At 37.9% G+C, this 27,711-nt stretch overlaps 3 protein-coding genes across 6 annotated transcripts; 1 reads left to right on the top strand and 2 right to left on the bottom strand.

Annotated features, from left to right (window-relative positions):
• Positions 1-316: 316 nt before the first annotated feature.
• Positions 317-3,407, bottom strand: LOC120314613 (olfactory receptor 10C1-like). Its single transcript, XM_039357879.1, has 2 exons — positions 3,268-3,407; positions 317-1,640 (listed from the first exon to the last, which is right to left on the bottom strand). Exons 1-2 carry the CDS (start codon positions 3,314-3,316, stop codon positions 658-660), a joined length of 1,032 nt encoding a protein of 343 aa, XP_039213813.1. The 5' UTR covers positions 3,317-3,407; the 3' UTR covers positions 317-657.
• LOC120314615 (olfactory receptor 11L1-like) lies at positions 2,269-20,179 on the top strand. 4 transcript variants are annotated; one of them, XM_039357884.1, is made up of 2 exons: positions 2,269-2,326; positions 18,375-20,179. In XM_039357884.1, exon 2 carries the CDS (start codon positions 18,378-18,380, stop codon positions 19,329-19,331), a length of 954 nt encoding a protein of 317 aa, XP_039213818.1. In that variant the 5' UTR covers positions 2,269-2,326; positions 18,375-18,377; the 3' UTR covers positions 19,332-20,179. The 4 variants fall into 4 exon arrangements, with proteins under 4 accessions (XP_039213818.1, XP_039213816.1, XP_039213817.1 ...); XM_039357882.1 differs by lacking the exon at positions 2,269-2,326 and adding an exon at positions 17,361-17,422; XM_039357883.1 differs by lacking the exon at positions 2,269-2,326 and adding an exon at positions 17,589-17,702.
• Positions 10,411-14,467, bottom strand: LOC120314614 (olfactory receptor 1009-like). Its single transcript, XM_039357881.1, has 2 exons — positions 14,219-14,467; positions 10,411-12,283 (listed from the first exon to the last, which is right to left on the bottom strand). Exon 2 carries the CDS (start codon positions 12,265-12,267, stop codon positions 11,296-11,298), a length of 972 nt encoding a protein of 323 aa, XP_039213815.1. The 5' UTR covers positions 12,268-12,283; positions 14,219-14,467; the 3' UTR covers positions 10,411-11,295.
• Positions 20,180-27,711: the final 7,532 nt, after the last annotated feature.

Genomic DNA, 27,711 nt, shown 5'->3' with positions numbered 1-27,711 from the left:
CCAGAGCGGACTTCTGCAAGCAGCAGCCACACAGAGAACCGGTTGTTCATATATCTGAATCCCACCACTGGTGGGATATCAGCAGAGTCAGCAGCAATTCTACCTCTGCCTCCACCCTCCCATTTAAGACATCAGATGCTTTGATGCTTGTGTAACCATATTTCCAAAGATAATCACTTGGTTAATCCAGGAAGATCTGCAGGAGGAAAAAAAGCTTCTATAAAATTCTTCTTTTTTTCTAAATGTGCTGGATTTCTTAAAAATTAAAACAGGAAGAAACTTTCAACCCAACTGATACAATTTATGAGACATCATACAACTCATCAGAATCTTTATTTCTCAGAATAAAATGAAAATAACCAAATTCACTTGTTTATACCATTCATCCTGGTTTGACTTTCTTGGTGAGGAGGACAAAATTATGGCAGAATTCTTTAGTATCCCTAATCTTTAATCATAATAATCTGGAGAAATCAAGAAATGTGATGGTGTTCTCAAAGAATCCCAAATCTTGATTTTATTGGGAAATAACACAACATAAAGAAAGATATAGATAGATATAGATGATATATAGATAGAGATAGAGATAGAGATAAGATAGAGATAGAGATGTATGTGTGTATCTCTGTGTGTGTGCCTCTCTCTCTCTCTCTGTGTTCATACTAGATTACAGTGGTATATTCTTTCAATGGCATATAATTTAGCAACTGCTTTTCTAAGTGCTTCTATTACCTCCCTATTTCGTAAACTGTATATCAGGGGATTCAACAAAGGGGGCAGAATCGTATAAAATAAAGATACAATTTTGTTGATTCTTTTCAGGCCATCTGTTTTGGGCAAAATGTAGACAATCATTAATGTGCTATAGAAAATGGATACCACCATGAGATGTGAGGAGCAGGTTGAGAAAGCCTTCTTCCTTCCACTGACAGATGACGTTCTCATGACAGTAGAAATAATAAAAACATAAGATGCCAAAGTTAAAAAGAAAGGAAGCAAAATACACAGGACAGATAACAAAGTAGTTGCAAGTTCAATTAAGTAAGTTTCACTGCACGCTAGCTTTAATACTGGATTCAATTCACAAAAGAAGTGATCGATTTCACTGGGCCCACAGAACTTTAACTTTAACAGGTGCATTAGATATAAAACTAAGGTCATAACAAATAAACCATGGATCCATGATCCAACTATAAACTGGACACAAATTTTGTCATTCATTAATGTTGTGTAATGGAGTGGCTTACAGATCGCTACATATCTATCATATGACATTGCCGCTAGGAGACAACATTCAGCAACTGCCAAGAGACCAAACAAATAATATTGTGTTATACAGCCAGTTACAGAAATTAATTTTCTCCCACCATGAATGAGACTAGCCAACATCATTGGAAGGATATTAGAACTGTAGCATATCTCCAGGAAAGAGAAACTACCCAGGAATAAATACATGGGGATGTGAAGGTGAGAATCAGTAACAACCAGCAAAATGATGAGGATGTTCCCAACCATGGTAACAAGGTAGATAAGTAAGAAGAGGCAGAAGGCAGGAACTTGCAGATCCCCAAGTCCTACAAATCCCATCAAATATAATTCTGTGATTTCAGTTTGGTTCTCTTGTCCTGCTACTGTTATGCCTGCAAATATGATACAAATGTGTATGATAAATATGATACAAAAAAGTATTTGAGATGATCAGAAATTAGATATGCAGTTCTTAAACAAGTACCACAATTATAAAGCAGTTTATGAATATGAAATACATAAAGGTGAATGAAATTGTCTGAATTTCATTTTACAAGCCACAGCAGTACAATATATAAGAGCCCGAGAAAAAGTGATTTGAGAACAAATAGGTGAACATGATGAGATCAGGGAAATGTTCAGAAGTTATGGTTCTAAAATAAAAGTTTGTCAACTTCTGTTTTTTTGTGGAAAGTCTCACTGAATTCACTCTTGCTTATGTGAAGTTCATAATATGTTTTATTAAAGAGCTGTCCTGAAGATGAACAAAAGTCTTGAGCAATCTGTTCATTTTTCTCAGCACTAACTGAAATTAGGAAATGAGATTCAGAGGAAATTAGTTTCATTTGCTTTTTGCTTTTTTTTTACTGAAAACCTTCCATCTAATGTCCAACTTGAAGTGATTCTTCTATGTTGTTTTCAAATTTGCCAAGATTAGCATGCTATTATCACTTAGCTCAGCACAAGAGATTGTGAAAAGCTATTGACTTTCACTCCAGCTAAATTCAGTTTCCACAATATGCTCAACATTCACTAGTCCAAAAATCTCAATCGCATTCTGCAAATGAACATCCGTTAGGTAAGATTTTCTTACACAATAACTGTTCTGCTTTTGTTTTTGCTCTTGTTTATTCACACAGGAGATATGGTACTTCATACTATTTATAATACTATTTATAATTTGCCATGTATATATAAATTTAAAGCTTATTTTGCATTATATTTTCTCTATTGTTTAGTGAAATAACTTAAATACTAGGAATTATACTCTCATATATAATGTGAATGTACTGTGACTTTCTTTCCCAAATTCTCTTTCTGCCTAAATATTATCCAGCAAATAAAACTTTGAGAGTTCATTCTTAGGATGTCAGGCATATAATAGTTCTACAATTGGGCAAAACTATAAGAATATGTTGCCATTACTTTCCCCTTTTATATACAAACTTCTAAATTTACTATCAATAAATTCCATTTTATATATATATATATATATATATATATATATATATATATATATATATATATATATATATATCTCTTTTAAGAAGCATGAAGCTGACTCCTTTGGGAATGGGATGGGCACAATTGTAGGTATATTAACATTTCAAGAGTTTATACCAGAGAGAACAATTTCTATGTATTCATCTTTTCTCACCTATTTGCTGAGTATTTCATACTTCAATGCCAGTGTTCTACCAAAATAGAATGCTCAATGCTGTTTCAACAATTTTGTAAAATGATAATAAAAATGCATCTTTAAAAAATTGAAAAATCTAACCTCAAGAAGACTTGAAAGAGTCCTAAACAAAGTTTCATTTCATGTTATGAACAGAATTAAATGGAATGCATCACTCGGACAGAAGTTATACCTGGCTAAAATCAGAAATAGAAAGACTTGGGGCTGCAGCATAATGTCCCTATCATGTTGAAGAAGAAAATGGAAGAAAAATAGAGGTGTGAAAAATTGTTGTCTGCTACACCTGGTTGTCTAAATAGGTGTGCAGCAATTCGAATTACCTTTGTGGGAAGTATATTCAATGAGTAGCTCTTCATCTTTTGTCATCATCAGCACCAGATTCTCCGATTGACCTTGCCTTGACCTCTAGTTTAGACTCAGGACTGACATAAATAAAGGAAATAATTGAAGTGAAATCTAATTGGACACTCTCAAAAAAAGAAAAGAAAGAACATTGTCATCCTAACCTTAAGTTTAACTTATATTGAATGGCACAGTCCCTGCTGTGCAAATTAGCTCAGCTTATCCTAAAGGAAGACTCAGTGTCTCTAAATGCTGATGCCCAGGGGAAACTGAAAATAGCTAAACAATCACAGCTCCCTTGAACACAATGCCCAAAATGCTTAAGGACAGAAGAAAGTATAAAAAAATCATTTGGGGAGAAGAAGACTCTGAAAAATAAAACAAGTCCGCATAGCTTGTGATAGATTTTACATGCTTATTTTCCCCAAACAGAATAAAATGGGACGAACATAAAATGGGGATATCATTGTTAATACAATCAATAGGGCAAATTTGTCTTCTAAATATATATGTGTGTGTGTGTACATATATACAAACATACATACATGCATATACATACAGTATATACATACATATATAATACATATACGTATGTATAAAGTTCTCAAGCATGCTTCACCCGTACAATTGGGACATATTGAAATGGAATCCAGATACACTCCATGGAGGAATTTCTGTGCAACCCACAACCACAGCAATTCACTCTCCCATTTTAATAGACTTAGAAATCTTGATATTTCTGATTTCCAGAAAGAAATTGGGTGGAAGAAACTATGTAAAAGAAAAATAACTTGTAAAAGTGAAAGCTGAAAGTTTAAGGTATTATTTTTAATCTGGACCTCTTTCTGCTTTTCACTGCATCAGTTAGCTCCATTCTTCCATGCAGCTCTTAACATGTTCCAGTTCATATCAGACCCTTGCTCTACAAAAAGAGAGAGAGAGAGAGGTAGGTGCGAGAAAAGGTGCAACACAAAAATGGCACTTTTAAATTGGCCACAAACCATTAGAAAATAATCATTCAAAAATCTGCTTTCACTTCCTTGCTACTGGAAAAGGAAAGCGGAGATAGAAGTACCCAAATTCATTACATCATCATACTACAGCTAAAGCACTTCTTTAACTCTGGGCTGTCCAATTTTCCAAATAGTTTGGAACTAGAATTGGCAAAATAAGACAGATAGCATAGCCATTGGCCATGGAATCTGGAGGATTCTGACAAGTTTCTTCCCAAAATACCCTGAGCGTCAGAATGGAAACTATTCCTCTAAGAATGCAGGAAAGATCTATGATCGCAGTTAGAGAACTGAGATGCAATCAGGACATTCATATTCTTGAATAGGGAGGGGATTACTCTTTTTCCCCATAGTACAATTTGATCTATTTCAGGTTCTGCATCTGTAAGGGATTTCTAAATCTAACTTTATTTAGATCAAGGATGGAAACATCATACTTTTATTAGACTACATATCTTGTTATACTAATACATTAGCATGAAAAGCAGGAGACCATGCGTTGGTCTGCCTTAGCCATGAAAGCTAGCTGGGTGACTTTGGGCCAGTCACTCTCACCTCACAGGGTTGTTGTTGTGGTGGAAAATAGGAGGAAGAAGGTGTACTGGTTAGGTTCATTGCCTCAAGTTATTTGTAACTCAAATGTGTGTGTGTGTGTGTGTGTGTGTGTGTGTGTGTAAATGAGTGAGTGTATGATGAGATGTTAGAAATAACAGAAATTATAATCTAGGTTTTATTTCTCTCCATGATAACTTTAGATTTGCCAAGATTTCCCATCTTATAATTCTGGCACTCATGCTCCTAAGATAACTAGAAAGCACCAGGCTGAGTAAATGTATTTTAGTTTAAATATAACTTCAAAACATAATGTTTGATTACACATAAAATATTGAAGATTTTCTACCTTGGTAATTAGTTTACAGGGGCTAGTATCAAAAAGATGCTGATTCCTTGTGAATCAACATGGTTCATGTTGAGTCCTCGGTTAATGGCAATGACGGCGCGAGACATTCTGTGGTTTCAGGAACTCTTTACTGGTCTTCAGTAGCCCCCGTTACAACTCTGAGCAGAACAAACCTCTCAGCTTCTCTTAAAGACGATTCCCGGGCCAAAAAACAACATTTAGGCGCGCTGCGCACCTCGCGCATGTACCATTGCAACGTCCCGAGCCTGCCTTTGCAGACTCAGGACACAACACCCCTTCCCCCCCGGCTAAGACTACATGAGTAATTACACGCGACCTCAACATGAGCGTAGTGTGCCCACCCTTGCTCAATGCTACCATGCTATTGTTCTGGGGATTAATTCCCAGTATTCCCTTTTCCGGCTTCCACAGAAACACCCTCTTACTGTTTCTGCTTGGCCAGCAGAGTTATAAAATCTTCAAGATATTTGGGAGACCTCTTATCTCTCTGTGATCTTCGTAGGCCCTGATAATTCCCAGGTACACCTTGTCCAGAGGAGGCTATAGGTTCACCCCCTTTCTCAGACCCTGGTGGCCCCCGTGGACCATGCCCCATTTCCTGACCTGCTTGCTTGCCCACCAGGCTCGTCAGACCAGGACTTTGCTCTCTCTCTAACCTGGTTGACCTGCCTAGTTGCAGGCGTTCTGGCCCCTCTAGAAGGCTGCCACTGTTGGGCAACTCTGAAGAGCCTCTCGAGCCCACACTGGACCTAGCATGAGGCTGCCTTCCTCCACTCCCCAGTTCCATAGTAGGACTGTCTGTAATTTCAGTACTGTCTCAAAACTCAGTTGCCCCCTCTGTTGAACCAGAGGGTTCAGGATCTGGATTTGGCCCTTCTATCATTTCCCTGTAGAAGTGTCCTTTTCTGGGGACGGTGGCGATGTTGGGCCAATTGCATTGATTGTGTGCCAGCTCTCTTGCAATGTTTGAGTTATTAGGATGCTCCCGATTATTCTCCCTGACTGGAGTGCTGAAAGGTTTATGTGTGTAATGATTATGCCCCCGGGGTGACTCCCTGGCTGGAGTATGCACTGTAGCCTGTGTGCTAGCTGGTTCCCCTGAATTCCTGTTCAGAACACTTGCGGAATCTTGTGATAGGCCATCTGTGGCCTCTCTGTTGGGGCCTGGTTGCTGCCAACACCCCTCCCTTTGCCTGTAGGGGTCCCCCTCACCCCCTGGAAAAGAACCAGGAGTCTCTGAAGGTAAGTGCAGTCTTGTACGCAGCTGGTCGATATGCCGTCGCAGGATACGACCGTCATCCAAGGAGACCTCGTAGGACAAAGGACCTGTAACCTTGCAAACTAGAGCAGGAACCTACAAGTGACCTGGCCTGTAGTTACAGGTCCATACAGGGGCACCCACTTGCAATTGCCTCGGTGCCCTGGGTTGTGTACCCCTAGGAGGCAATCTGTCCGGGTGCAACCAGTCAAGTTTAGTAGTCAGTTTGCGCCCCCAGCGAAGTTCAGCTGGGCTTCTCCCCATAGAAGTGGAAGGTGTAGTGTGGTAAGCAAGGAGGAAGTAAGCCAACTTGTGATGCCAGTCCCCATAGGTCCGTTTCTTTAAAGCATCCTTGGTGATGCGGACCATCCATTCAGCCATCCCGTTGGTGGAAGGGTGGAAGGGCGCAGAGGTGGCGTGACAAATCATGTTGGCCTGTAAGAAAGCTTGGAATTGAGGGCCATTGTCAGACACCAAAACATCCGGAAGCCCATGTGCAGCAAAAATCCCCCTCAATACTTGGATAGTCTTTGCAGTGGTGGTGGAAGAGACAAGTACAACCTCAAGCCATTTTGAATAGCTATCAACCAGGACCAAGAAGAATTGACCCTGAAAGGGCCCAGCGTAATCGATGTGCACCCTAGACCATGGAGACTGTGTTTCTTCCCATCTATGCACAGGAGCCTGAGGCATTTCTGGGCGTGAGCACTGACAAAGGTGGCAAGCGTGCACCTTAGCCTCAATTTCCTTGTCTAACCCAGGCCACCACAGATGGCTGCGCGCAAGCGCCTTCATTCGTACAATGCCAGGATGACCCTTGTGAAGGGAACCTAAGACCCTAGACCTCATTGAGGTAGGAATGACAACTCTGCTGCCCCACAGCAGACAACCCTGGAAAGTGGATAACTCGTTCCTTTTCAGCCAGAAACTCTGAAACTCAGTGCCTGGACAACTCTCTGGCCATCCAGACAAAACCCAGGATAAGACACGAGAGAGTGTGAGATCTGTGGCTAACTCAGCAGCCACATCCCTGGCGTTTAGAGGTGATTCAGGCAGTGCCTGAATTAAAAGGATGTTGATTGCCGGGGTTGGGTCAGCCTCTACTACTTGTAAGGGTAATCTACTGAGGCCATCAGCATGGCCCATTTCTTTGCCAGGTTTGTGAATTAGAGAAAAGTCATATGCTGACAGGAATATTGACCATCTGAGCATCCTGGGGGAGATGATGTGGGGGGTCTGTTTGTTAGTGGTAAACAACCCCAACAAAGGCTTATGATCAGTGTAGACCGTGAAATGTCTGCCATATAAAAAATCATGAATTTTTTAATTCCAGCAACAACAGCTAAGGCTTCCCTGTCTATCTGTGCATAATTCCTTTCAGCAGAAGACAAGGTTCTGGAGTAATATGCAACAGGAACCTGAGTTCCATCTGGTCTGAGGTGACTGAGTACCTGCTCCTACTCCATAAGGAGAAGCATCACAAGTGATGCACACAGGAAGAGTTTCATTGAAGTGTGCAAGCACATTGTTGTATGTTAGCAAGGCCTTAACCTCATTGAAGCTTGCTTCATGTGCCTGTGACCACTGCCACACTGCCTGTTTGTCCAGAAGCCTATGAAGTGGTTCAGCTACATTAGCCTTGTTAGAAATGAATGAATTATAAAAATTCAAGAGTCCCAGAAAAGCTTGCAGTTCAGCTTTGGACTTAGGTCTAGGAGCTTGCATGACAGCTTTTAATTTGGACTCAGTAGGATGAATCCCATTGGCATCAATTTTGAATCCCAGAAAATCTGTAGACGGCACCCCAATTTTACATTTGTCCTTTTTAAGCTTGAGTCCTGTTTTCCGGAACCACAGCAGGACAGCCCTCAATCTCTCAGCCAGATTTTGGGTGGAGTCTCCAGCAATTAAGAGATCATTAAAATAGGGGCAAACCCCTGGTATACCCCTCAAGGTATTTTCCATTACACTTTGGAAAATTCCAGGAGCCACGTTTACTCCAAATTGTAGTCTCTGGACTTTGAATGCCCCCCTATGAGTTACAATGGTTTGTGCTACAGCAGCAGCTTCATCAACAGGCAGCTGTTGATAAGCCTGTGCTAAGTCAAGCTTTGCAAAAACATCCCCCCCCCCCTGAGGGAGGCCAGAATATGGCTGACTACAGCTACAGGATAGGCATGTTGTTGCAATGCCTTATTGAGAGTGCATTTGTAATCTGCACAGATGCGAATGTCCCCATTAGCCTTAAGAGGCGTGACTATGGGAGTTTCCCAAGGACTGGAGTCAACAGATTCTAAAATTCCTTGCTGAATTAATTTGTCCAATTCAGCATCAATTTTCCCTTTTAAAGCAAAAGGTACCCTTCTTGCCTTTACTCTGATAGGAGTGACAGTAGGGTCCAACTTCAAAGAGACTGGGGGCCCTTTGTATGTGCCCAGCTGGGGGCTGAAAACATCTGCAAATTCTTTGCAGACTTCCTGTAAATCTACTGTTTGCATGCTATTGAGCCCTGTAACTTGTATTTCCAAGGCCTCAAACCAATCGAGTCCTATGAGACTCGTGCGCTCACCCCCCACTATCAATACATCTAATGGACCTTCAAAATCCTTATACTGTACGTTAAGGGTGGCCTCCCCCTTAACACACACTTTGGAGTTTTGAAAGTCTGTTAGCACTATATTAGAAGGCCTGAGCTTGGCCTGAAAACCACTACCAGAACAAATCTTTCTGAATGTGTGAATGGAGATGATTGAAAGAGTAGACCCAGTGTCTAGTTCCATGACCAATGGAACCCCTTGCAATTTCACCTTAAGTGACAGTTTCTTTTTGAGTGGCTTGTGTTTGCCTGTCCTATAAATGCTTCTTCATGAAGCACAGAAACCCACCCTGTTTTGGCTGGGGACCCTGGTACCTTTCAGGTGCAATTCTTCTGATGGCCCAGACACACAGCTGCTATGTGGCCTTGCTTCCCACATGCTCTACAGATTGCAGAACGGAACTTGCAGTCAGTCTTCTTGTGGCGACCTCCACACCCGAAGCACTTGGGTACAGGTGAAGACTTTTCTTTGCCTTCCCTCTGCTTCCCTTCTTTGGTTGGGTAGAGATGATCTACTTCTTCATCAGGTTCCTCTTCCGAGCTTCCTTGGACTCCCTCGTGGTGCACGAAAACAGCTTCTGGAGTACTTCTGATAGGCCTCATATTCTTGATTGCCCCACTTGCTGCCTCTTCTGCAGTAACCTCTCTCAAGGCATCTTGGAACGATATGTCCTCTTTAGCAAAAAGTCTTTGCTGCACATCTCTGTTTCTCAGCCCACATACAAATCTGTCTCTCAACCTTTCCTCTAAGTCTTTAAACTCACAATGTTTAGCTGCTCTTCTTAATGCAGCAATGTACTCTTTAGCTGACTCACCAGCCCGTTGATCCCTCTGTTCAAAAGTATGTCTCCATGCAATAACAGACAACTTGGGCTGAAAATGCTCTTTTAATAATTTCTTTAAATCTGTGTAGGTAACAGATTCAAGAGGTGCAGGGGCTACTAAGTTTTCAGCAATTTCAAATGCATCTTGACCACAAACACACAGCAGGGTGGCGGCCTTTAAGCCCTCTTCTCTCACTTGATTTACTCTGAAATAATTTTCTGCTCGGGCCACATAAGATTCCCATCTTTCTGGATGTGTAACATCAAACTCAGAAAGTTTCCCTATCTTTGCCATTTTCAGTAAAGCAGGAAGGGTCTATCAGCCAGCTTACCTCCAACGAAGCTGTATTGGCAGGCAGTTGCTGAATTTAATGCCGTTTCCTCGCTGTCTCAGGACTCCAGGGTAAGCTTACAATCCTTTGTGTAATTGTAAGGCAATCCCACCTTCGTCGCCAGTGTTGAGTCCTCAGTTAATGGCAATGACGACGCGAGACATTCTGTGGTTTCAGGAACTCTTTATTGGTCTTCAGTAGCCCCCGTTACAACTCTGAGCAGAACAAACCTCTCAGCTTCTCTTAAAGATGATTCCCGAGCCAAAAAGCAACATTTAGGTGTGCTGCGCGCCCCGCGCATGCGCGCAAGCACTGGCACCAGCCAGTCTGGTCCCGGGCAGCTTGCAACTGCCCGGGACCATTGCAACATCCCGAGCCTGCCTTTGCAGGCTCAGGACACAACACTTCACATCACACAATTATATTCTGATTAAACATTTAGTATTTATATAGTATCAGTATACTGCTTATATTAAATAATATATTTATATATGAGACAAGCTTAAGCAAATGAAGATAATAAATTATTATATTGTGCTAAATTGCAATCTGTTGAGCTGAAAGTAGAGAACATACATTTTAAGTTACTGGGGAAACTCTAAATATAACATGTGTAAAACATACTTTGAATAATATAGTAAAAGGTTTATCTGTTTGTTGTATTTATTTATTTATTTATAAAAGACAGAATCTATTTATCTAATTTATTTGGTCCATAGTATAAATTAGATTAAGTGGAAGGGGACAGAGTTCAACATGAATAGTACTACAAGAAACTCAACTGATATGACTGTATTTGCCTCATACATTCGGTGCTATCATAGCTTTCCATAACATTATGGTTGCATGGTCAATCCAGGAAGTATTATAAAAGCAGCAATGTGTTTCGGCAGAAATCATGGTCTTACTGTGAATCCACCAGATTTTAATTAAATCAACAGAAGACATCTTAATCACATGTACCCTTTGAAAAAATAGTTGCTTTGTGTAGTGGAAGAGAAAGAGACAATAAACCAACATCTTTAACCAAATAGGAACCCAACTAGCATTTTATTAAACATTCAAACTAAATTCCAGTGGTGTATTTTTTTAACAGCACATAATTTAGTAACTGCTTTTCCAAAAGCCTCTTTTATCTCCCTATTTCTTAGACTGTATATCAAGGGATTTAATAAAGGTGTCAGGACTGTATAAAACAGAGACAAGACTTTGTTGATTTCTCGCAGTCCATCTGTTTTAGGCAAAATGTAGACAATCATTATTGAACCATAGAAAAGGGACACCACCACGAGGTGTGAGGAACAAGTTGAGAATGCCTTTTGCCTTCCATTGGCGGATGGCATTTTCACAATAGTAGAAATTATATGAACATAGGATGTCAAAGTCAACATAAAAGGTGGCAATGAACATGCAGCAGCTAATAATGCAGTTAAAATTTCAATCACATGTGTATTGTTGCATGCAAGATTTAATATTGGATTGAAATCACAAAAGAAATGGTTGATTTCAATGGGGCCACAGAATTTTAGCTGGTACATTAGATACATAGTTATATTAATAGCCAATGAGCCACCTATCCAGGATCCAGCCACAAGCTTCAGACAAACCCTGCCATTCATAATGGCTTTGTAAAGTAGTGGATTACAGATTGCTACATATCTATCATAAGACATTGCTGCTAGAAGGTAACATTCAGAGGCTGCCAAGAAACCAAAGAAGTAGTATTGTATCATGCAGCCAATTATAGAAATAGCTATTGGATCCTTACATAGAAGGTTGGTCAATGTTATTGGAAGAATATTAGAGCTATAGCATGTCTCAAGACAGGACAAATTACACAGGAAGAAGTACATAGGAGTGTGAAGATGATAATCAGTAACAATCAGGACAATGATAAGGATATTCCCAACCATGGTCATAATATAGACCATCAGTAAGAGGACAAAGAGAAGAAACTGCAGATCACCAAAATCTCCAAATCCCAGCAAAAGAAATTTGGTAATGGTTTGATTTTGTTCTTCACTTTTGGCCATTGTTACAAAATGATATCTGCAAAAATGATATAAAATACATAAGAATTCAAATTGTTAATGAAACTCTGTCATTTCTCTGAAAGAGTATTACATTTATTTAAAGCAAATTCAACTTTCATACAACTAGAAGTGGGCTATGACTGGAGTCTATTCTTATCTTGTGATAATTAAATACCAGGTTTTAAATCAAGTCCAGGAAAGATCACCAATATAGTGTTGTGTGAGAACTAGAGAATGGTAGCTAGATAATGTAAACTTGCATTCATATATTTCATTAATATAAACTCCACTGAATGCAGTATAACATACTAGGAAATTATAGCTGCCCAACTGATTGAAGTGAAGTTCTGTTTCAACTGCTCTAATTTAGATTCAAACATTTTATCTAAAATAAAAGAGATTTTGTCATGTTTATTTATATTGCAATTCAGTTGGGAAACTTGCTATAAAATTATTTGGCTCCTGACCTATAATAATGCCCAAGTATATGTTTCCCTTTCCTTTTTTCTTTCAAATAATACAGGTATGACAATAGGGGTAAATAGACTGTACTTTTGAAATTAGATATTGCTACATTCACTCCACATTTTTATTTTTATATTACATTGAATATAATCTTGGAAATCCATTTTAAAGTATTTTTACTTTTTCAGATCATAAATTAATCATCAAAAGTCATGTCTTATTTTTCGTGGGAAAAGTGTAGTAATGAGGTTGACAATTATAATACAAATTCTTATTTTCTTATAATTTTCATACTGTTCAGTATATATAAGTCTAATATCTTGAGTTGTTTAAAGCTTGGACTGGGTTGTTCCAATTCCAAGATATTTAAAAGTCAGTATTTAAAATTAATATAAAGTTTTAAATGTTTAGAGGACTGTTATCTCCTTGATCTGCTGGCATAATAAAACATTCTTATCTGCAACTTGGGTGCAGACTTATGTAATTTCAATTCTTTAATGTCCAGAATCGGTTTATAATACTAATGGCCATGATTATATAATGATTTCAGAGTTTGCCACTGTAATTAAAAATGTAATTATTAGGCATTTGAAAGAAAAAATACCATATCTCAAAGCTTTACCTGCAAAAAATAATTCAATCTTTGACAAATTGGGGTATAATGGAAGAACTGAAAAAACACTGAACTAACCACTGAAAGAAAATTCTAAATAAGAAGAGCTAATGAACTATAAATACAACTATTTCTGGTGTCCTTTGAATTTAAGTCTTTTATTTTGGGACTACTGATTCTTTTCCAGTCCCAGTTCCATGACATTCAGATACTGATATGTACTCTTGAAGAAAACTGATCAAAGAGCAATTTCTTCCTTGCTGAAAGTTGGACAAAAAGAGATCATCTTTGGTTCTTATTTTTTTTTTCTCAGTAGTAGGGTATCTCTGTTTATTTTAATGTAACCTATAAGAAAGGTCATATGAGTAGCAATAGGAACATCTCTACCTAAATGGGAATAGTGCAAAAAAAAAGAAAGATTTAGTTGTGTGACATATTTCCAGCGTCGTGTCAATTAAAACAGTAGTAGTATTCTCACAATATCTTGGCAACTGATATGCACTGATCCAGAATGAATGCTGACTATTCTAAAGAAGATGTAATTATAAAAAAAAAAAATACAAGCATTTTCTTTTATTAATGATGCATTTAACAGGTTTCTCCAACATTGTAATTTCTGCAAATCTATGTTGGTTGTGGTCACCTAAAAATCTTTCTCTTGGTTAAGTAAACTATGGTTAGTCTCTGACCATCAGTGAAGATTAAATTAAAAACCAAACATTACAGAGTTGGGTCTTTATAATCAGGCTGCTTGCCTCTGATCTTGTTGAACCAATTACTACCTGATCTATAGGAATATGTATAAATAAAAATGTTCAGAATGACCATATCAGTATTTTTGTTGTTTTATCTGAAAATAAAGACTTGATTAACCTGAAGTTGATTCCTGGAAACTTTATGGACACCTCTATGCAGTTCTTTTGTCAGTAGTATAGTTGTTGCTGATGTTTTCTCGGATTTTGTTTTTTAAATTTCCAGTCTAGTCTTCAGTCCTGGATTTTCCTAAACATTTCTAATGTATCTATCTGAATCTCTGAGCCTAGCCAGCTGCTCTCTTTCCTCAAATATCCTCAAAACTCCTCTGCTATCCTGAACTGTCTGTGTTCCTTTTTCTTCTTTCTAGATTCATTTCTGTTCTAAAACTTAAAGCTATTTGTTTTTATTTCCTCTCTTCCTTATCTACTACTTCATCAGAACAAATGTCCCTCCTGATTTATTGTTTTTTCCTTTTCCCATAGGAAAGGGTCAGTTCTGTTATCTTTATTTTAAAAAATAATAAGTGTTTTAAAACTTCAGCAACTGGATTTGATTAGATGCTCAACTATCTTGTTGAGACTTAGATAGATTTTCTCTATGATGCTCTGTTCCTAATCTGGCCCTCCATCTCTTTCAATGGTGCACTCGTGTTACTGTAACTGAATCTAGCCATCTTGCAATCATCAATCATTTTTTTATTTTCTTCATGTGGTTTTCATAGTAATAATACAAGAATAGTTTGCCACTGTCTTCTCCCATACGCTATGAATTGACGCCTTTGTCATTGTCACTAAAATAATTATCTGCCTCCAGCATCTTTCATATGCTGCTACCTAATATAAGTACCTGCTCGCTTTAGCTGGGCAGCTGAGATGACCTTCATGTCTTTGTATGAAGATTCTTTTGGCATACCCTTTGAGTATTCTTCACACATTCTCCCCATGAACACCTCCCACCACAGCAAGGCAGCACAGAAGAATTTGGGCATTTGGGGGGGGGAGAGCTGAGATCAGTCATAATTTAATATTCTTTTAAAAATGAGATATGCCAATACTGAACTAATTCAACAACAGACTTTACTTCCAATTTCATGAATAGCAACTGTAAAATGAATGAATGCCTTGAAAGTGAGAATAAGAGAAATATATCATGTGTATGAATGAAAGCCAATTCATTTTAAAGATTAAAGCATCAAGCAAAAGTGGGAGATTGTGAGTCCTTGTCCTGCCTTTGGCACAAAGCCAGCTGGGTAAGCTTGTGCCAGCCATGCTCTCTCAGCACTAGGAGGAAGGTAATGGCAAGCTACTTCCAAAAATCTTGCAAAGGTACTACAATACTCAGAGTCAGTGTGGGGGTTAGAAAATGGTAGTTGCAAAGAATGTAGCCAGAAAGCCAAGATTGATTAAGAATTTTAAAAAGACAAATAAAATGTCAAGCAATATTCCTGGAAATAAAAAAAGGTTTTGGAAATATTATACATGAAAAGTGCTAAACAAAGAGTCTCCAGCAGAGCGAATAGAATTAAAAACTTGTTGTTGCTAGGAAACCCAAATTATTTGCAATGAATTTTAGATAGAGTATTTGATGCAAGAAAGACAATAGATCTGAAAAGTCCAAAATCTTTTAGACAGGGAAACTTGGGAGCATGGCTCTAAAGATGGATATATCTGTGAAAAAATAATGCAAGTGAATATACAATCTTTGTGTACCTTTATAGAATATTATTGAAAACGGGAAAATGGATGGAGACATTTTAATGTAAATACTGGTGGACATATAATGAATAATGTGTGATCTGTGGCAAGGAATGAGTGATTGTCAAAAGAACTGAAAAGGGCAGGCTATAAGAATATAGTATCCTTATGCCCAGTTACAGAACAAATATAAGGAGAAAAAGGGAGTTGACTAAGAGAAAGCAAACACTGTGAAACTCATATTTGGATGGAATTATCTCAGTTCACAGAAGTGGCCCTGAATACTCTTCAATATCTTCATCAATGACTTAGAAGAGGGAATTGAAGGGGAACTCATCAAATTTGCAGATGACACCAAACTGGCAGGAGTAGTCAACACCCAAGAAGACAAACTCAGGATCCAAAAAAATCTTGACAAACTTGAACAATGGGCCCTATCCAACAAAATGAGTTTCAATGTGGAGAAAAGTGAAGTCTTACATTCAGGTAGGAAAAATCAAAGGTACAAGTACAGATTGGGTGAGGCCTGGCTTGAAAACAGTAACTGTGAGATGGACCTTGGAGACCTAGTGGACGATCACTTGACTATGAGCCAGCAGCAGCAGCCAAAAAAGCTAATACAATCCTGGGTTGTATAAACAGAGGCATAGGATCAACATCACACGAAGTATTAGTACTGCTTTATAAAACCCTAGTAAGACCAAACCTAGAATACTGCAGCCAATTTTGGTCACCATATCACAAAAAAGATGTTGAAAGTTTGGAAAAAGTTCAGAGAAGAGCAACTAAGATGATTAAAGGCCTGGAGACTAAAACATACGAAGAACAGCTGCAATATTTGGGTTTGGCTAGTCTAAAGAAAATAAGAAATAGGGGAGACATGATAACAGTATTCCAATATTTGAGGGGCTGCCACAAAGAAGAAGGAACATGTTATTCACCAAAGCATCAGAGGGCAGGACAAGAAGCAATGGTTGGAAACTGATCAAAGAGAGAAGCAACCTGTAATTAAGGAGAAACTTTCTGACAGTGAGGACAATTAACCAGTAGAACAACTTGCCTCCAGAAATCATCACTAAATCACTGGAGATTTTTAAAAAGAGGCTGGACAGTCACTTGACTGAGATAGTATAGGTCCTCCTGCTTGAGCAGGGGGCTGGACTAGAAGACCTCTAAGGTCCCTTCCACTTCTATTCTATTCTATTCTATTCTATTCTATTCTATTATTATATTATATTATATTATATTATATTTTCAGCTTTTCATTGGTTCTGCTTTTCTGTGACTTCTCTGTTTCCTCTACCATGTATAATTTTGTCCCTCAATTTTTTTTTATTTTGTTGGTCAATAAATCCTAATTATAATTACAAACAGCTTACTATCCAATCTTCTCTCATTTATTTAAGAGTATTGAGAAGAATTTTATTCTTTATGAATTTTACAACAAACTCTTCTAATCCATACTTATTCAATCAATGTCAGGAGTAAAAGTTTACCACCTACAATTTTTCAACAACTCCTCAACCTATTCAGGATTGCATGTCAAAGAAAAATATAATATTTTGCAAAGCTGGTTCAAAAAATTGTATTTCACAGTTTCTGCCGTCTTCTCCATTCTCCCAAAATGGTATTTCTCTTTGTAAAATCATAAAAATTGTATGCAGTTACCCAGTCCATTCCTAGCTGGAATACCTTATTAAATGTCTACATATTGCAATAGTGTAGAGGGAAAAACAGATTTCTTGGGGGAACTATATAAAAATAGAAGCAGAGCATCTTGGACTAAAGGATGTTCAGTTCAAACAGCTGGAAACGTATTGCAGAGAGTGCATTTGAAGAGAAAAAATAGATCCAGTTATTGCAGAATTAAATAACAATCTCTACTTTAATATACTACATACTATGAGGCAAGCAAATCTCATTAAGTATCTCAAACTGTTTGTTATTAGGTAATATGAAGAGCTTTCCAACTATTGTTAACAATGGGACCTGCATTTCATGAATGAGAATGTAATCTATGAAGAATATAAGTTCCATATGATGAACTAGAATAGAATAGAAAAACTAAGGGCAGAGAACAAGCTGATGTATCCTAATCCATAGCATCTAAGTTGTAGTGGTATTAGTATTGGATTTTATTAAAGTAGTACACCCAAGTTTAACCCTTAACACAACTGTTACAAAATTATTGCTTTACAGTATATATAAAAGAATGTATGAAAGATGCCGTAGTTTTACAACTGTACTTTATTTTAGTGATCTTGGATATCATATCATGTTTCATACTCCAAGGCAAAATGTGAGAGGATGAAGCACAACTTTCTCACAATCTAGTGCTCTCTAGATCCATTAGGACTACAACTTCCAGAAATCCCCAACACATTTGTGATAAGATTTCTTTGGGGGTTGCTCTGATCATGACTGTACCTAAGCCACAGTCAAAAGTTTCCATGTAACTCATTAAATAGCAAATTTAACAGTTTTTAAATAAATCATTAATCCTTTTTCTGTTTTGTATATGCAATATTTTATTTGCAACTGTTGCCTTTTTTAAATGTTATGTTATATTTGATTTCCAGCAGATGCAGTCCATGTGTAGCATACAGCAAGAAAACCAAACCATCATTACACATTTTCTCTTGCTGGGATTTGATGATCTCCAGGATTTGCAGCTATTCCTCTTCTTACTTTTTCTCATGATCTACATTGTGACCATGATAGGGAACATTCTCATCATTGCTCTTATTGCTTCAGACCCCAACCTTCACACCCCAATGTATTTCTTTGTGGGAAATTTATCCTGCTTAGAGACTTGCTATAGCTCAACCCTTCTACCAAGGATGCTAGTCAGCCTTTTAACTGCAGATGGACTTATTTCTGTTAGAGGATGCATTGTACAATTCTGGTTGTTTGGATTTCTAGTAGCAACAGAATGTTATCTGCTGGCAGTGATGTCTTATGATCGCTACCTTGCAGTATGCAAGCCACTTCATTACATATCTATTGTGGATACTCGTTGCTGCTTTCAGTTAGTGTTAGTATCATGGTTCAGTGGCATGGTTATGGTCACCACAATTACAATAAAAATGTCACAGTTAAATTTCTGTGCTCCAAGTGAAATGAACCATTTCTTTTGTGACTTCATGCCTTTGATGCAACACATTTGCTGTGGTTCCCATCTACTCCTTTTGTCCAGTTTTGTAACTACTTCTGTGGCAACCTTTCCTCCATTTTTGCTTACCCTGGCTTCATACATCTCCATCATCATCACCATTCTGCGAATCCCTTCTGTTACAGGAAGGAAGAAAGCCTTCTCCACTTGCTCAACTCATCTTATAATTGTTACAATGTTTTATGGGACATTAATAGTTGTATATATGCACCCCAAGACTGTAGCTCTCAGCAAAATGAACAAATTTGTCTCCCTCTTTTACACAGTCTTTACACCTCTTTTCAATCCTCTGATATACAGCCTGAGAAATAAGGAAGTGAGCAAATCCCTCAAAAGAGCTTTCAGGAAATATGTGACATTTTAAAAAATACTGGCAGTGATTTCTATTCAAAATAAATGAATATAATTCATAGGGATGTGAAAGAAATCAGCTATAACACATCATTCTCAGATCAAATATTTTGTAAAACAATGTATATTAAGAAAACTATGTATAAAAAGGGATATCATAGGCATTTGCATAAAAATAGCATATACTATATAAATGACTGATGATCAAAAGAGTAGATTATTTAATTTCTTTCTTAGCTTTTTTATAGTATCAACCATTATTGTTCAGTAGTTTAATTGCATTAAAACCATATACATTACTGAGCTTTGTTCATGTTTAAATAAGAAAAATAAAAAAAAATAGCAAACCATCTAAAAAATAAACGTAGGTAATACAGATCAATTTTAGACTAATCCAAACATATGTATTCCAGAAATAATCTTGATATGTAGTTGTACCTTGAAAAGGGATGCATAATTACAATTTACTTTTCCTGCTATTTCCTTGATGCATTGAGAAGTGAAGCAATTACAATTTCTCCTGCTCATATTTTGTCTAGCAATTACCTAATCTGAAAACATTTAGCAACTAAAACATAAAACACTTTATAACACCTTCTACGTTACACACTTGGAATATTGCATCCAGTTTTGGTCACCAGTTTTTGGTCACCGCTTTTGGTAAAAAAGATGTTCAGACTCTAGAAAGTACAGAGAAGAGCAACAAAGATTATTAAGGGACTGGGGGGTAAAACAAACCCTGGAATTTGGTATGTCTAGTTTAATAAAGAGAAGGACTAGGAGTGACATTATAGCAGTGTTCCAATTTCTCAGGGGTTGCCAGAGAGAAGACAGAGTCAAGCTATTCTCCAAAGCACCTGAAGGCAGGACAAGAAGCAATGGATGGAAACTAATCAAAGAAAAAAGCAACCTAAAATTAAGGAGAAATTTCCTGACAGTTAGAACAATTAATCAGTGGAACAACCTGCCTCCAGAAGTTGTGAATGCTCCAACACTGGAAGTTTTTAAGAAGAGACTGGACAGCCATTTGCCTGAAATTGTATAGGGTTTCCTGCCTGAGCAGGGGGTTGAACTAAAAGTTCTCTAAGGTCCCTTCCAATTCTATTATTATCATTATTATTGTTGTTGTTGTTTTGTTGTTGTTTTGTTGTTGTTGTTATAAACATAAACATAAATGGGAAACACTATAGGCTCTTCACCTCTTCACACTGGCTAGATTCTGTTACAAGGCTATTACAATAAAAGTAGTACTAATTTACATAGCACTGAATTCTTAGTCTGATCAATCTTATAAAACCAACATCCAATAGATGAATAATTAATGGCAGAATACCAATGGTCTCGGATCATAATCTGGATTTTCCAGCATACAGTTCGATGCATATAACTTGTCTTGGCCTTATAGGTTTGTGCATTGTGGAAGAAATATTTTACTAAACTGCTTATGATGGGCCATCATTTAAAAAAAGTTTCTTCCGAGTTTATCAGAAAATCTTTTAGAAGAGTTTTAGAAGCATTCTAAACCTTAAAAACAATTAAAATAAACATTGCAACTTAAAATTTATAGAGAATTCCTCAATACCTATTAAAAAGACATGCATATCCAAAGTACTGAAGCTTCTGTGAACTGACATGTGATGTACTGAATCTAGAGAACCACCATAAAGACATTGTTAGTAAAATTGGTATGTATTTGATTATGTGTGTATGTATGAATAAATGTATTTAAAAGAAGATAGAACTTAAAACCAAGCCAGAAGACAGTAGATGTCTAATATATTTCACTATCCATCTGAATCATCCCCAAGAGTAGCTCTCCACATTCTCCTAAGTGCTTTTTATTTTTCCATAGATCTCCAGTTTACCAAATCAATTCTTAAAATTATAATAGTAGTTTATGTACAATTTGATGCAGCTTTCAGTTTTTCAGTTCATAAACATCTGTCACATGTTTCTTATAATTTACATTTGAAGTAGTCTTCAAACAGAAGAAAATCTATTAAGGTGGATGCCATAGCAGCCAGCCAAAATGAGTTCCTTAACAAACAAGACCCACAGCTTGTTTCTTCTGCTAGATCTAATGAGGTGGATGGCTGAAATTAGGCAGTCCTAACTAGGCTGTATGCCATGAAGAGGTTTAAAAGTCTAAAACAGCTTCTCTTATCATTTTTTGTCTATCCAGTTCTAGTGTTTTCCTTGGAATCTCTGCAGTCCATTTTATCCAGTCTTTTTTCTTATTCTCAAATTTATTTTGTAGTGTTGAAATATAGGTTGTCTTTATTAAATCATACTTTTTTGTTTTGTAGAATTTCATCTTTAAGTCTCTATCCTCGAATTTATGTTCAGTTATTATCTGTTCCTTCTCTGTTGTATTTTCCTTGGATTTTTTTTTTTTTTTTTTTTGTATAAAATTGAATTGGAGATGAGTTGGTTTATATTTTCAAAGTTCTTTTGGATTTCTTTGTGGTTTGAAATCATTGTTATTTGAATTAGTTTCAACATATCATATGTCTCCTCTTGAAAAGTATTTATTTCTTCTTGATCAGTTCTTTCTATAAATCTCTGATTTTCCATGATGATCCCAAAATCCAGATTGTTCCCCCTCTGAAAATAGCTTTGAGGTCAGAGTTAAATAAATACTTATAATCCAGAAAATTCAAAAAGTTTCTCTTTTTTGTTCCCTAAAGTTTGTAAGTCTCACTTTATCTATAGCCCAGATTATTTTCTTTTTTGTCACAACTGTACTCTATTGTTAAAGCTTTGAAGGTCACAAGTAGAGATTAGTTTCTTTCCAGATTTTACCAAGTCCTATATCAAAACCATAGCTGTCATAATCCTCATCTACCAGTAGGTGTCAGCACTTGTTCATTTTTCAGATTTTAGTTCTCCATAAAAGGTTCAATTCTCTGCTTCTGTTAGCAAAAGAGTGGGACAGAAATCCCCCCTCCTTCACTTCAGAGTTTTTTTGTTTCTTGGGAAAAAATTTCAGGAAAGTTGACAAGAGCCAAGGTGGCGCAGCAGTTAGAGTGCAGCACTGCAGGCCACTTTAGCTGACTGTGTTCAGCAGGTCAGTGGTTCAAATCTCACCGGCTCAAGGTTGACCCAGCCTTCCATCCTTCCGAGGTAGGTAAAATGAGGACCCAGATTGTTGGGGGCAATGTAAATATATATACATTGCTTACTGGTATACACTGCTTAGAGAGTGCTTGCACTTAAAGCGGTATATAAGTCTCATAAATAAATAAATAAAATAAATAGGTAGGATAGAGAAAGTCAATGTTCTTCCCCAGATTCAAGCACGCTGTTTACGATCAGCTTAAAATAGTGTTTTTGACTAACCAGTAAAAATGTTTAGAACATTGTGGGAAAAACAAATGTAAACAAGAACTATAAACAGGATATATGATGAGACAACCAGAATGACTAGATAGAAAAGGAATACTATACTGATGTGATTATTATTTGTAGAAATATTAGAAAACTTTTATATTTAATTATCACCTATTAAAACAATAAGAATTGTATTAACTTAAGGTTGGTAAAAGAGAACACTATGGGGAAAAGAGGAAATCATGTAAAGTTATCATGTGGATTATAGACTATAGAATTTAATAGTTAGTGAATATTTGTTAAATGTAAATCCAGACAACGCACTGTTTACCAAATATTAAGGTGATTATGTTAAAAAATTAATAAAAACATAAAAGTCTAAAACAACACTTGAATGTTTATGGAAAATGATTTTCCTATATTGCAATATTATGTTTTATTTATTTTTTAATTTATGCACATATCTTCTGATTCTGAAAACAGTTTAATATATATAGTGGATAAATAAATGCAGAGTAGCAAAAGACTGACAAAAAGTGTGGTTTGTTTTGTTTTGTTTTGTTGGGGTATAGTCAGAGTTTCCACTTGACTATGCAATTGTAAGAAAAAATGTTATGTACATTCTAATTAGTGGTTTGAAAGTTAGGAAATTATGACAATTGCCTATTAGTTATGTTGAGCATAATGGTTGCAAAGGGACTTATTTTATTTTTTCTCATAGGAATTTTGACAATCCAAATGAGAATCAAAGCAAATAAATGAAAGCTAGAGCATTGGTTCAGAAATTAGGAGGCTGTTTTGTAAAGTCCTTAAAAATAAAAGCATAAAACTTTGTTCATAAACCACATTTGTCTAAAGATGAAAAAAAAAATTGTCATACGAATCCTCCAGGACAGGAAATCTTGTCAGTATCATTAAGATCCTCCCTTACATCATCCACATCCACAGTATTTCCAGCAGTAAAGGCTGCAATATTTGAAAGAATTGGGATATAAGTACAATTCTGAAGTATTTCACTGACACTTAAGCTTTGGGATAAGCCCAGTTTGGGAAGAGCATGCCTGTTTTAAATTATTAATTAATTATTAATACTCAAAGTCAGCTGATTGCCAATCAAGTTTTTAAACCATTTTAATTACCACTGGAGTAATTGGGATTGCCTAAAAATGCAGATTGATTGTACATCCATTGAAAGCACCTTTGCATTTCAGGTGCATCAGCTCATTTGAAAGCCTTGAATTACAATCAACATTATAATGTTTCCTAGATGATTCTAAAACAACAGTATTTGTTGAGGTGGCTATCAGTTGTTTATAGGAACATTTGAGCAGACCGTTGGAATATCCCATGCCTAGGTATCCATTCCTAACCATGCTGACTTCAAAATGATAACATTAAAATGCAAACTTTGTCCTCTCATACTTGCAGTATAATGACATACATAGGTATGTGAGGAGCATGGTTTGCATTGCAGCACATGCTTCATCACATTCTCCTTTATTAACAAATCAGGGGTTAAGAATAATGAAGTATAGTACTTATGTATATGAATATGCTTTTATATGAATGCAAATATAAAAACCCAGTCCCATACCCTGGTGCCAAAAGGCAGATAATGAATTTCAGAAAATGCTGAAATAATTGAGTTAACTTTCAGTTGATTATTTGTACTGCCTTGGATGAAAACTACTGATGTATTTTTTTATTTAAAATGTTGAGCCATTCTTGGATGATAGCTTTTATGGAGAGGCAATGTTTGTTTGCTTGTTTAGGCCTTTGGGTCAATCTTGACTCCTGGCAACTGCCTGAAAGAAGCTCCTGCAATTTTCAGGGCAAGATATTTGGAAGTGGTTTGCCACTGCTTCCTTTCAAAGGCTGAGATAGAATGACTGGCCCAAGGTCACTAAGCTTTTCTTCTGAGGCAGGACTAGTATTCTCAATTTCCAACCTGATGTCTTACTCACCACAACAAACTGACTCTCAATGCAATTGCTTCCCCTCAAAGGAGAAGGTGAAGCATGTACTGAGACCATTGCCATACTTACCTTTCATTTCTTTACATTTAATTTTGAAAAAATGTAACGTTTTCTGTTGTGTCCTGAGCCTGCAAATGCAGGCTCGGGATGTTGCAACGGTCCCAGGCTTTGCAGAAGCTGCCCGGGACCAGACTGAGTGGCGCCAGCCTTGCACGCATGTGCAAGGCGCAAAACGTGCCTGACTATATTGCCATTGTGGCTGGGGTTTTGGACGTATAAAAGGAGGCCTGTGTGCCTTTGCTCGTTGTTGGAGTTTTGACTAAAAACACAATAAAGAATTGTTCTGCAGAAATGTGTCTTCATTGTTCACCTTTACTTCAAGGACTTAACACTGGCGATGAAGGTGGGATCCTTCAGAAAATAAATAGAAGGAAGCTATAAGACTCACCCAAAGAAGTCCTGAAGAGGGAAAACGGTATTAAAGTCAGCATCCATCCTGCCAGTACAGCGTCGCTGGAGGGTGAGTTTGGCTGAAAGACCCTTTCCCTGAAGAAGCGAGTAGTGAAGCGCAAGCTACAATGGCAAAGATCGGCTGCTTATCAGAGTTTGACGTCTCACACCCAGAAAGATGGGAATCATACGTTGAGAGGGTGGAGAACTATTTCAGAGTCAACCAAATTCGTGAAGATGGGTTGAAGGCTGCCACCTTGTTCTGTGTATGCAGACAAGAGACTTTTGAGATTGCAGAAAATGTAGTGGCCCCTGCCTCTCTGGAAGGTGTAACGTACACAGATTTAAAGAAGTTTCTAAAAGAGCATTTCCAGCCCAAGTTGTCCGTCATTCCTTGGAGACACATGTTTGAACAAAGAGATCAGAAGACAGGTGAATCTGCTAAGGACTTTATTGCAGCCTTGAGACGAGCAACCGGACCGTGTGAGTTTAAAGATTTGGAAGAAAGGCTGCGCGATTGTTTTGTATGCGGTTTAAGGAACAGAGACTTACAGCAAAAGATCTTCGCTAAGGAAGATGTCTCTTTACAAGATGCTCTGTGAGAGGTTACAACAGAGGAAGCAGCAGGAGGGGCAGTAAAGAATATGTGGCCCACCAGAAGCTCTTCAGAGACCGTTGTCATCCATCAGGAGAAGGTGCGAGAAGAGTTGGAAGAAGTTCCTGAAGATGAGGTGGACAAGCTTTACCAGGCAGCCAGAAGGAGACAGAAGGAACGCACAAAAAAGGCTTCAATGGCCCTTCAATGCTTCGGGTGCAGAGGATGCCACAAACGAGCTGACTGCTGGTTCCATTCCGCCATTTGCAGAGCATGCGGCAAGCAAGGCCACATCGCATCATTTGGGTCGTCAGAAGGTACAACCTAGAGAAGAATTACATCTGAAAGGTACCAGGGTCCCCAGCCAAAATAGGGTGGGTTTCTGCGCAACACACAGAAGTGTTCTAAGGACAGGCACACATAAACCCCTAAAGAAGAAACTGTCCCTTAAGTAAGGTTGCATGGGGTTCCTTTATCCATGGAATTGGACACTGGGTTCGCTCTTTCCATAATTTCCCTCAACACATTCAGGAAGATTTGCAGCAGCAATGGCCTTCGAGTTAAACTCAGGCCATCCAATGTGATACTCACAGACTTTCAGAATTCTAAGGTGTGTGTTAAGGGGGAGGCCACCCTTAAGGTACAGTACAAGGATTTTGAGGGTCCCTTAGATGTGTTGGTTGTTGGGGGTGAACGTACGAGTCTTATTGGACTCTATTGATTTGAGGCTCTGGGAATCCAGGTCTTGGGACTGCACCATTTACAAACATTAAGTCTTGCAGAAGTCTGCAAGGAATTTGCAGATGTGTTTAGTTCTGAGCTTGGATCCTACAAGGGGCCTCCAGTTTCATTAGATCCTTGTAAACATTAAGTCTTGCAGAAGTCTGCAAGGAATTTGCAGATGTGTTTAGTTCTGAGCTTGGATCTTACAAGGGGCTTCCAGTTTTATTAGATCCTTCCATAACACCCATTAGGGTCAAGCCTAGGAGGGTACCTTTTGCCCTCAAAGGCAAGATTGATGCTAAACTGGACAAATTGCTCCAGCAGGGCATCTTAGAACCTGTAGATTCTAGTCCTTGGGAAACGCCTCTTAAGGCTAATGGGGATATACATATATGTGCAGATTACAAGTGCACACTAAACAAGGTACTGCAGCAACACGCTTATCCAGTACCTGTAGTAAGTCACATTCTGGCTTCCCTAAATGGGGAGCACATTTTTGCGAAACTTGACCTGGCACAGGCTTATCAACAGTTGCCTGTTGATGAGACAGCTGCTGAAGTTCAGACAATTGTAACCCATAGAGGAGCTTTTAAAGTAAAGAGATTGCAATTTGGGGTGAATGTAGCCACTGGCATATTTCAAAGTGTCATGGAGAACACATTGGGGTATTCCTGGAGTCTGTCCATATTTTGGTGATGTCCTCATTGCAGGGGAATCACCTCAAAACCTGGCAGAAAGATTAAGGGCTGTCTTGCTTCATTTTAGAAGAGCAGGCCTTAAGTTAAAAAAGGACAAGTGTAAGATAGGAGCCAATTCTACTGATTTTTTGGGATTCAGGATAGGTGCTCAAGGCATTCACCCTTCTGAAGCTAAATTAAAGGCCATTCAGCAGGCCCCAAGCCCTAAGTCTAAGGGCGAACTACAAGCCTTTGGGGGGCTTTTAAATTTCTACCATGCATTTCTGCCACATGAAGCTGCAATAGCTGAGCCCTTGCATAGGCTCTCAGACAAACAAGCCTGTTGGCAGTGGACTAAGGTTCATGAAAAAAGTTTCAATGAGGTTAAAGCCTTGCTTACTTCTAATGCTGTACTAGCTCACTTCAATGAGCAACTACCTGTTTGCATTGCCTGCGATGCTTCTCCATATGGAGTAGGGGCAGTTCTTAGCCATCTGATGGCTGATGGGACACAGGTCCATGTGGCTTATTATTCCAGAACACTATCTTCTGCAGAGCATAATTACCCTCAGATTGACAGGGAAGCGCTGGCCATTATGGCTGGCATTAGGAAGTTTCATGATTTCATATATGGCCGCCACT

Source organism: Crotalus tigris, unplaced genomic scaffold (assembly GCF_016545835.1).
Source record: "Crotalus tigris isolate CLP2741 ecotype Arizona unplaced genomic scaffold, ASM1654583v1 scf7180000018954.1625260, whole genome shotgun sequence".
Classification (NCBI taxonomy): Eukaryota; Metazoa; Chordata; class Lepidosauria; order Squamata; family Viperidae; genus Crotalus; species Crotalus tigris.
The sequence above is the reverse complement of the archived record's forward strand: the minus strand, read 5'-3'. Positions and strand labels throughout refer to the sequence as shown.

What these genes read in the sequence shown, in the direction of transcription:
- LOC120314613 (XM_039357879.1), bottom strand. Translation starts at nt 3,316, where the DNA reads ATGATGACAAAAGATGAAGAGCTACTCATTGAATATACTTCCCACAAA. An exon ending in TGAATATACTTCCCACAAAG is followed by an intron (nt 1,641 to 3,267) that starts GTAATTCGAATT and finishes TCATATTTGCAG; the next exon opens with GCATAACAGTAGCAGGACAA.
- LOC120314614 (XM_039357881.1), bottom strand. Translation starts at nt 12,267, where the DNA reads ATGGCCAAAAGTGAAGAACAAAATCAAACCATTACCAAATTTCTTTTG.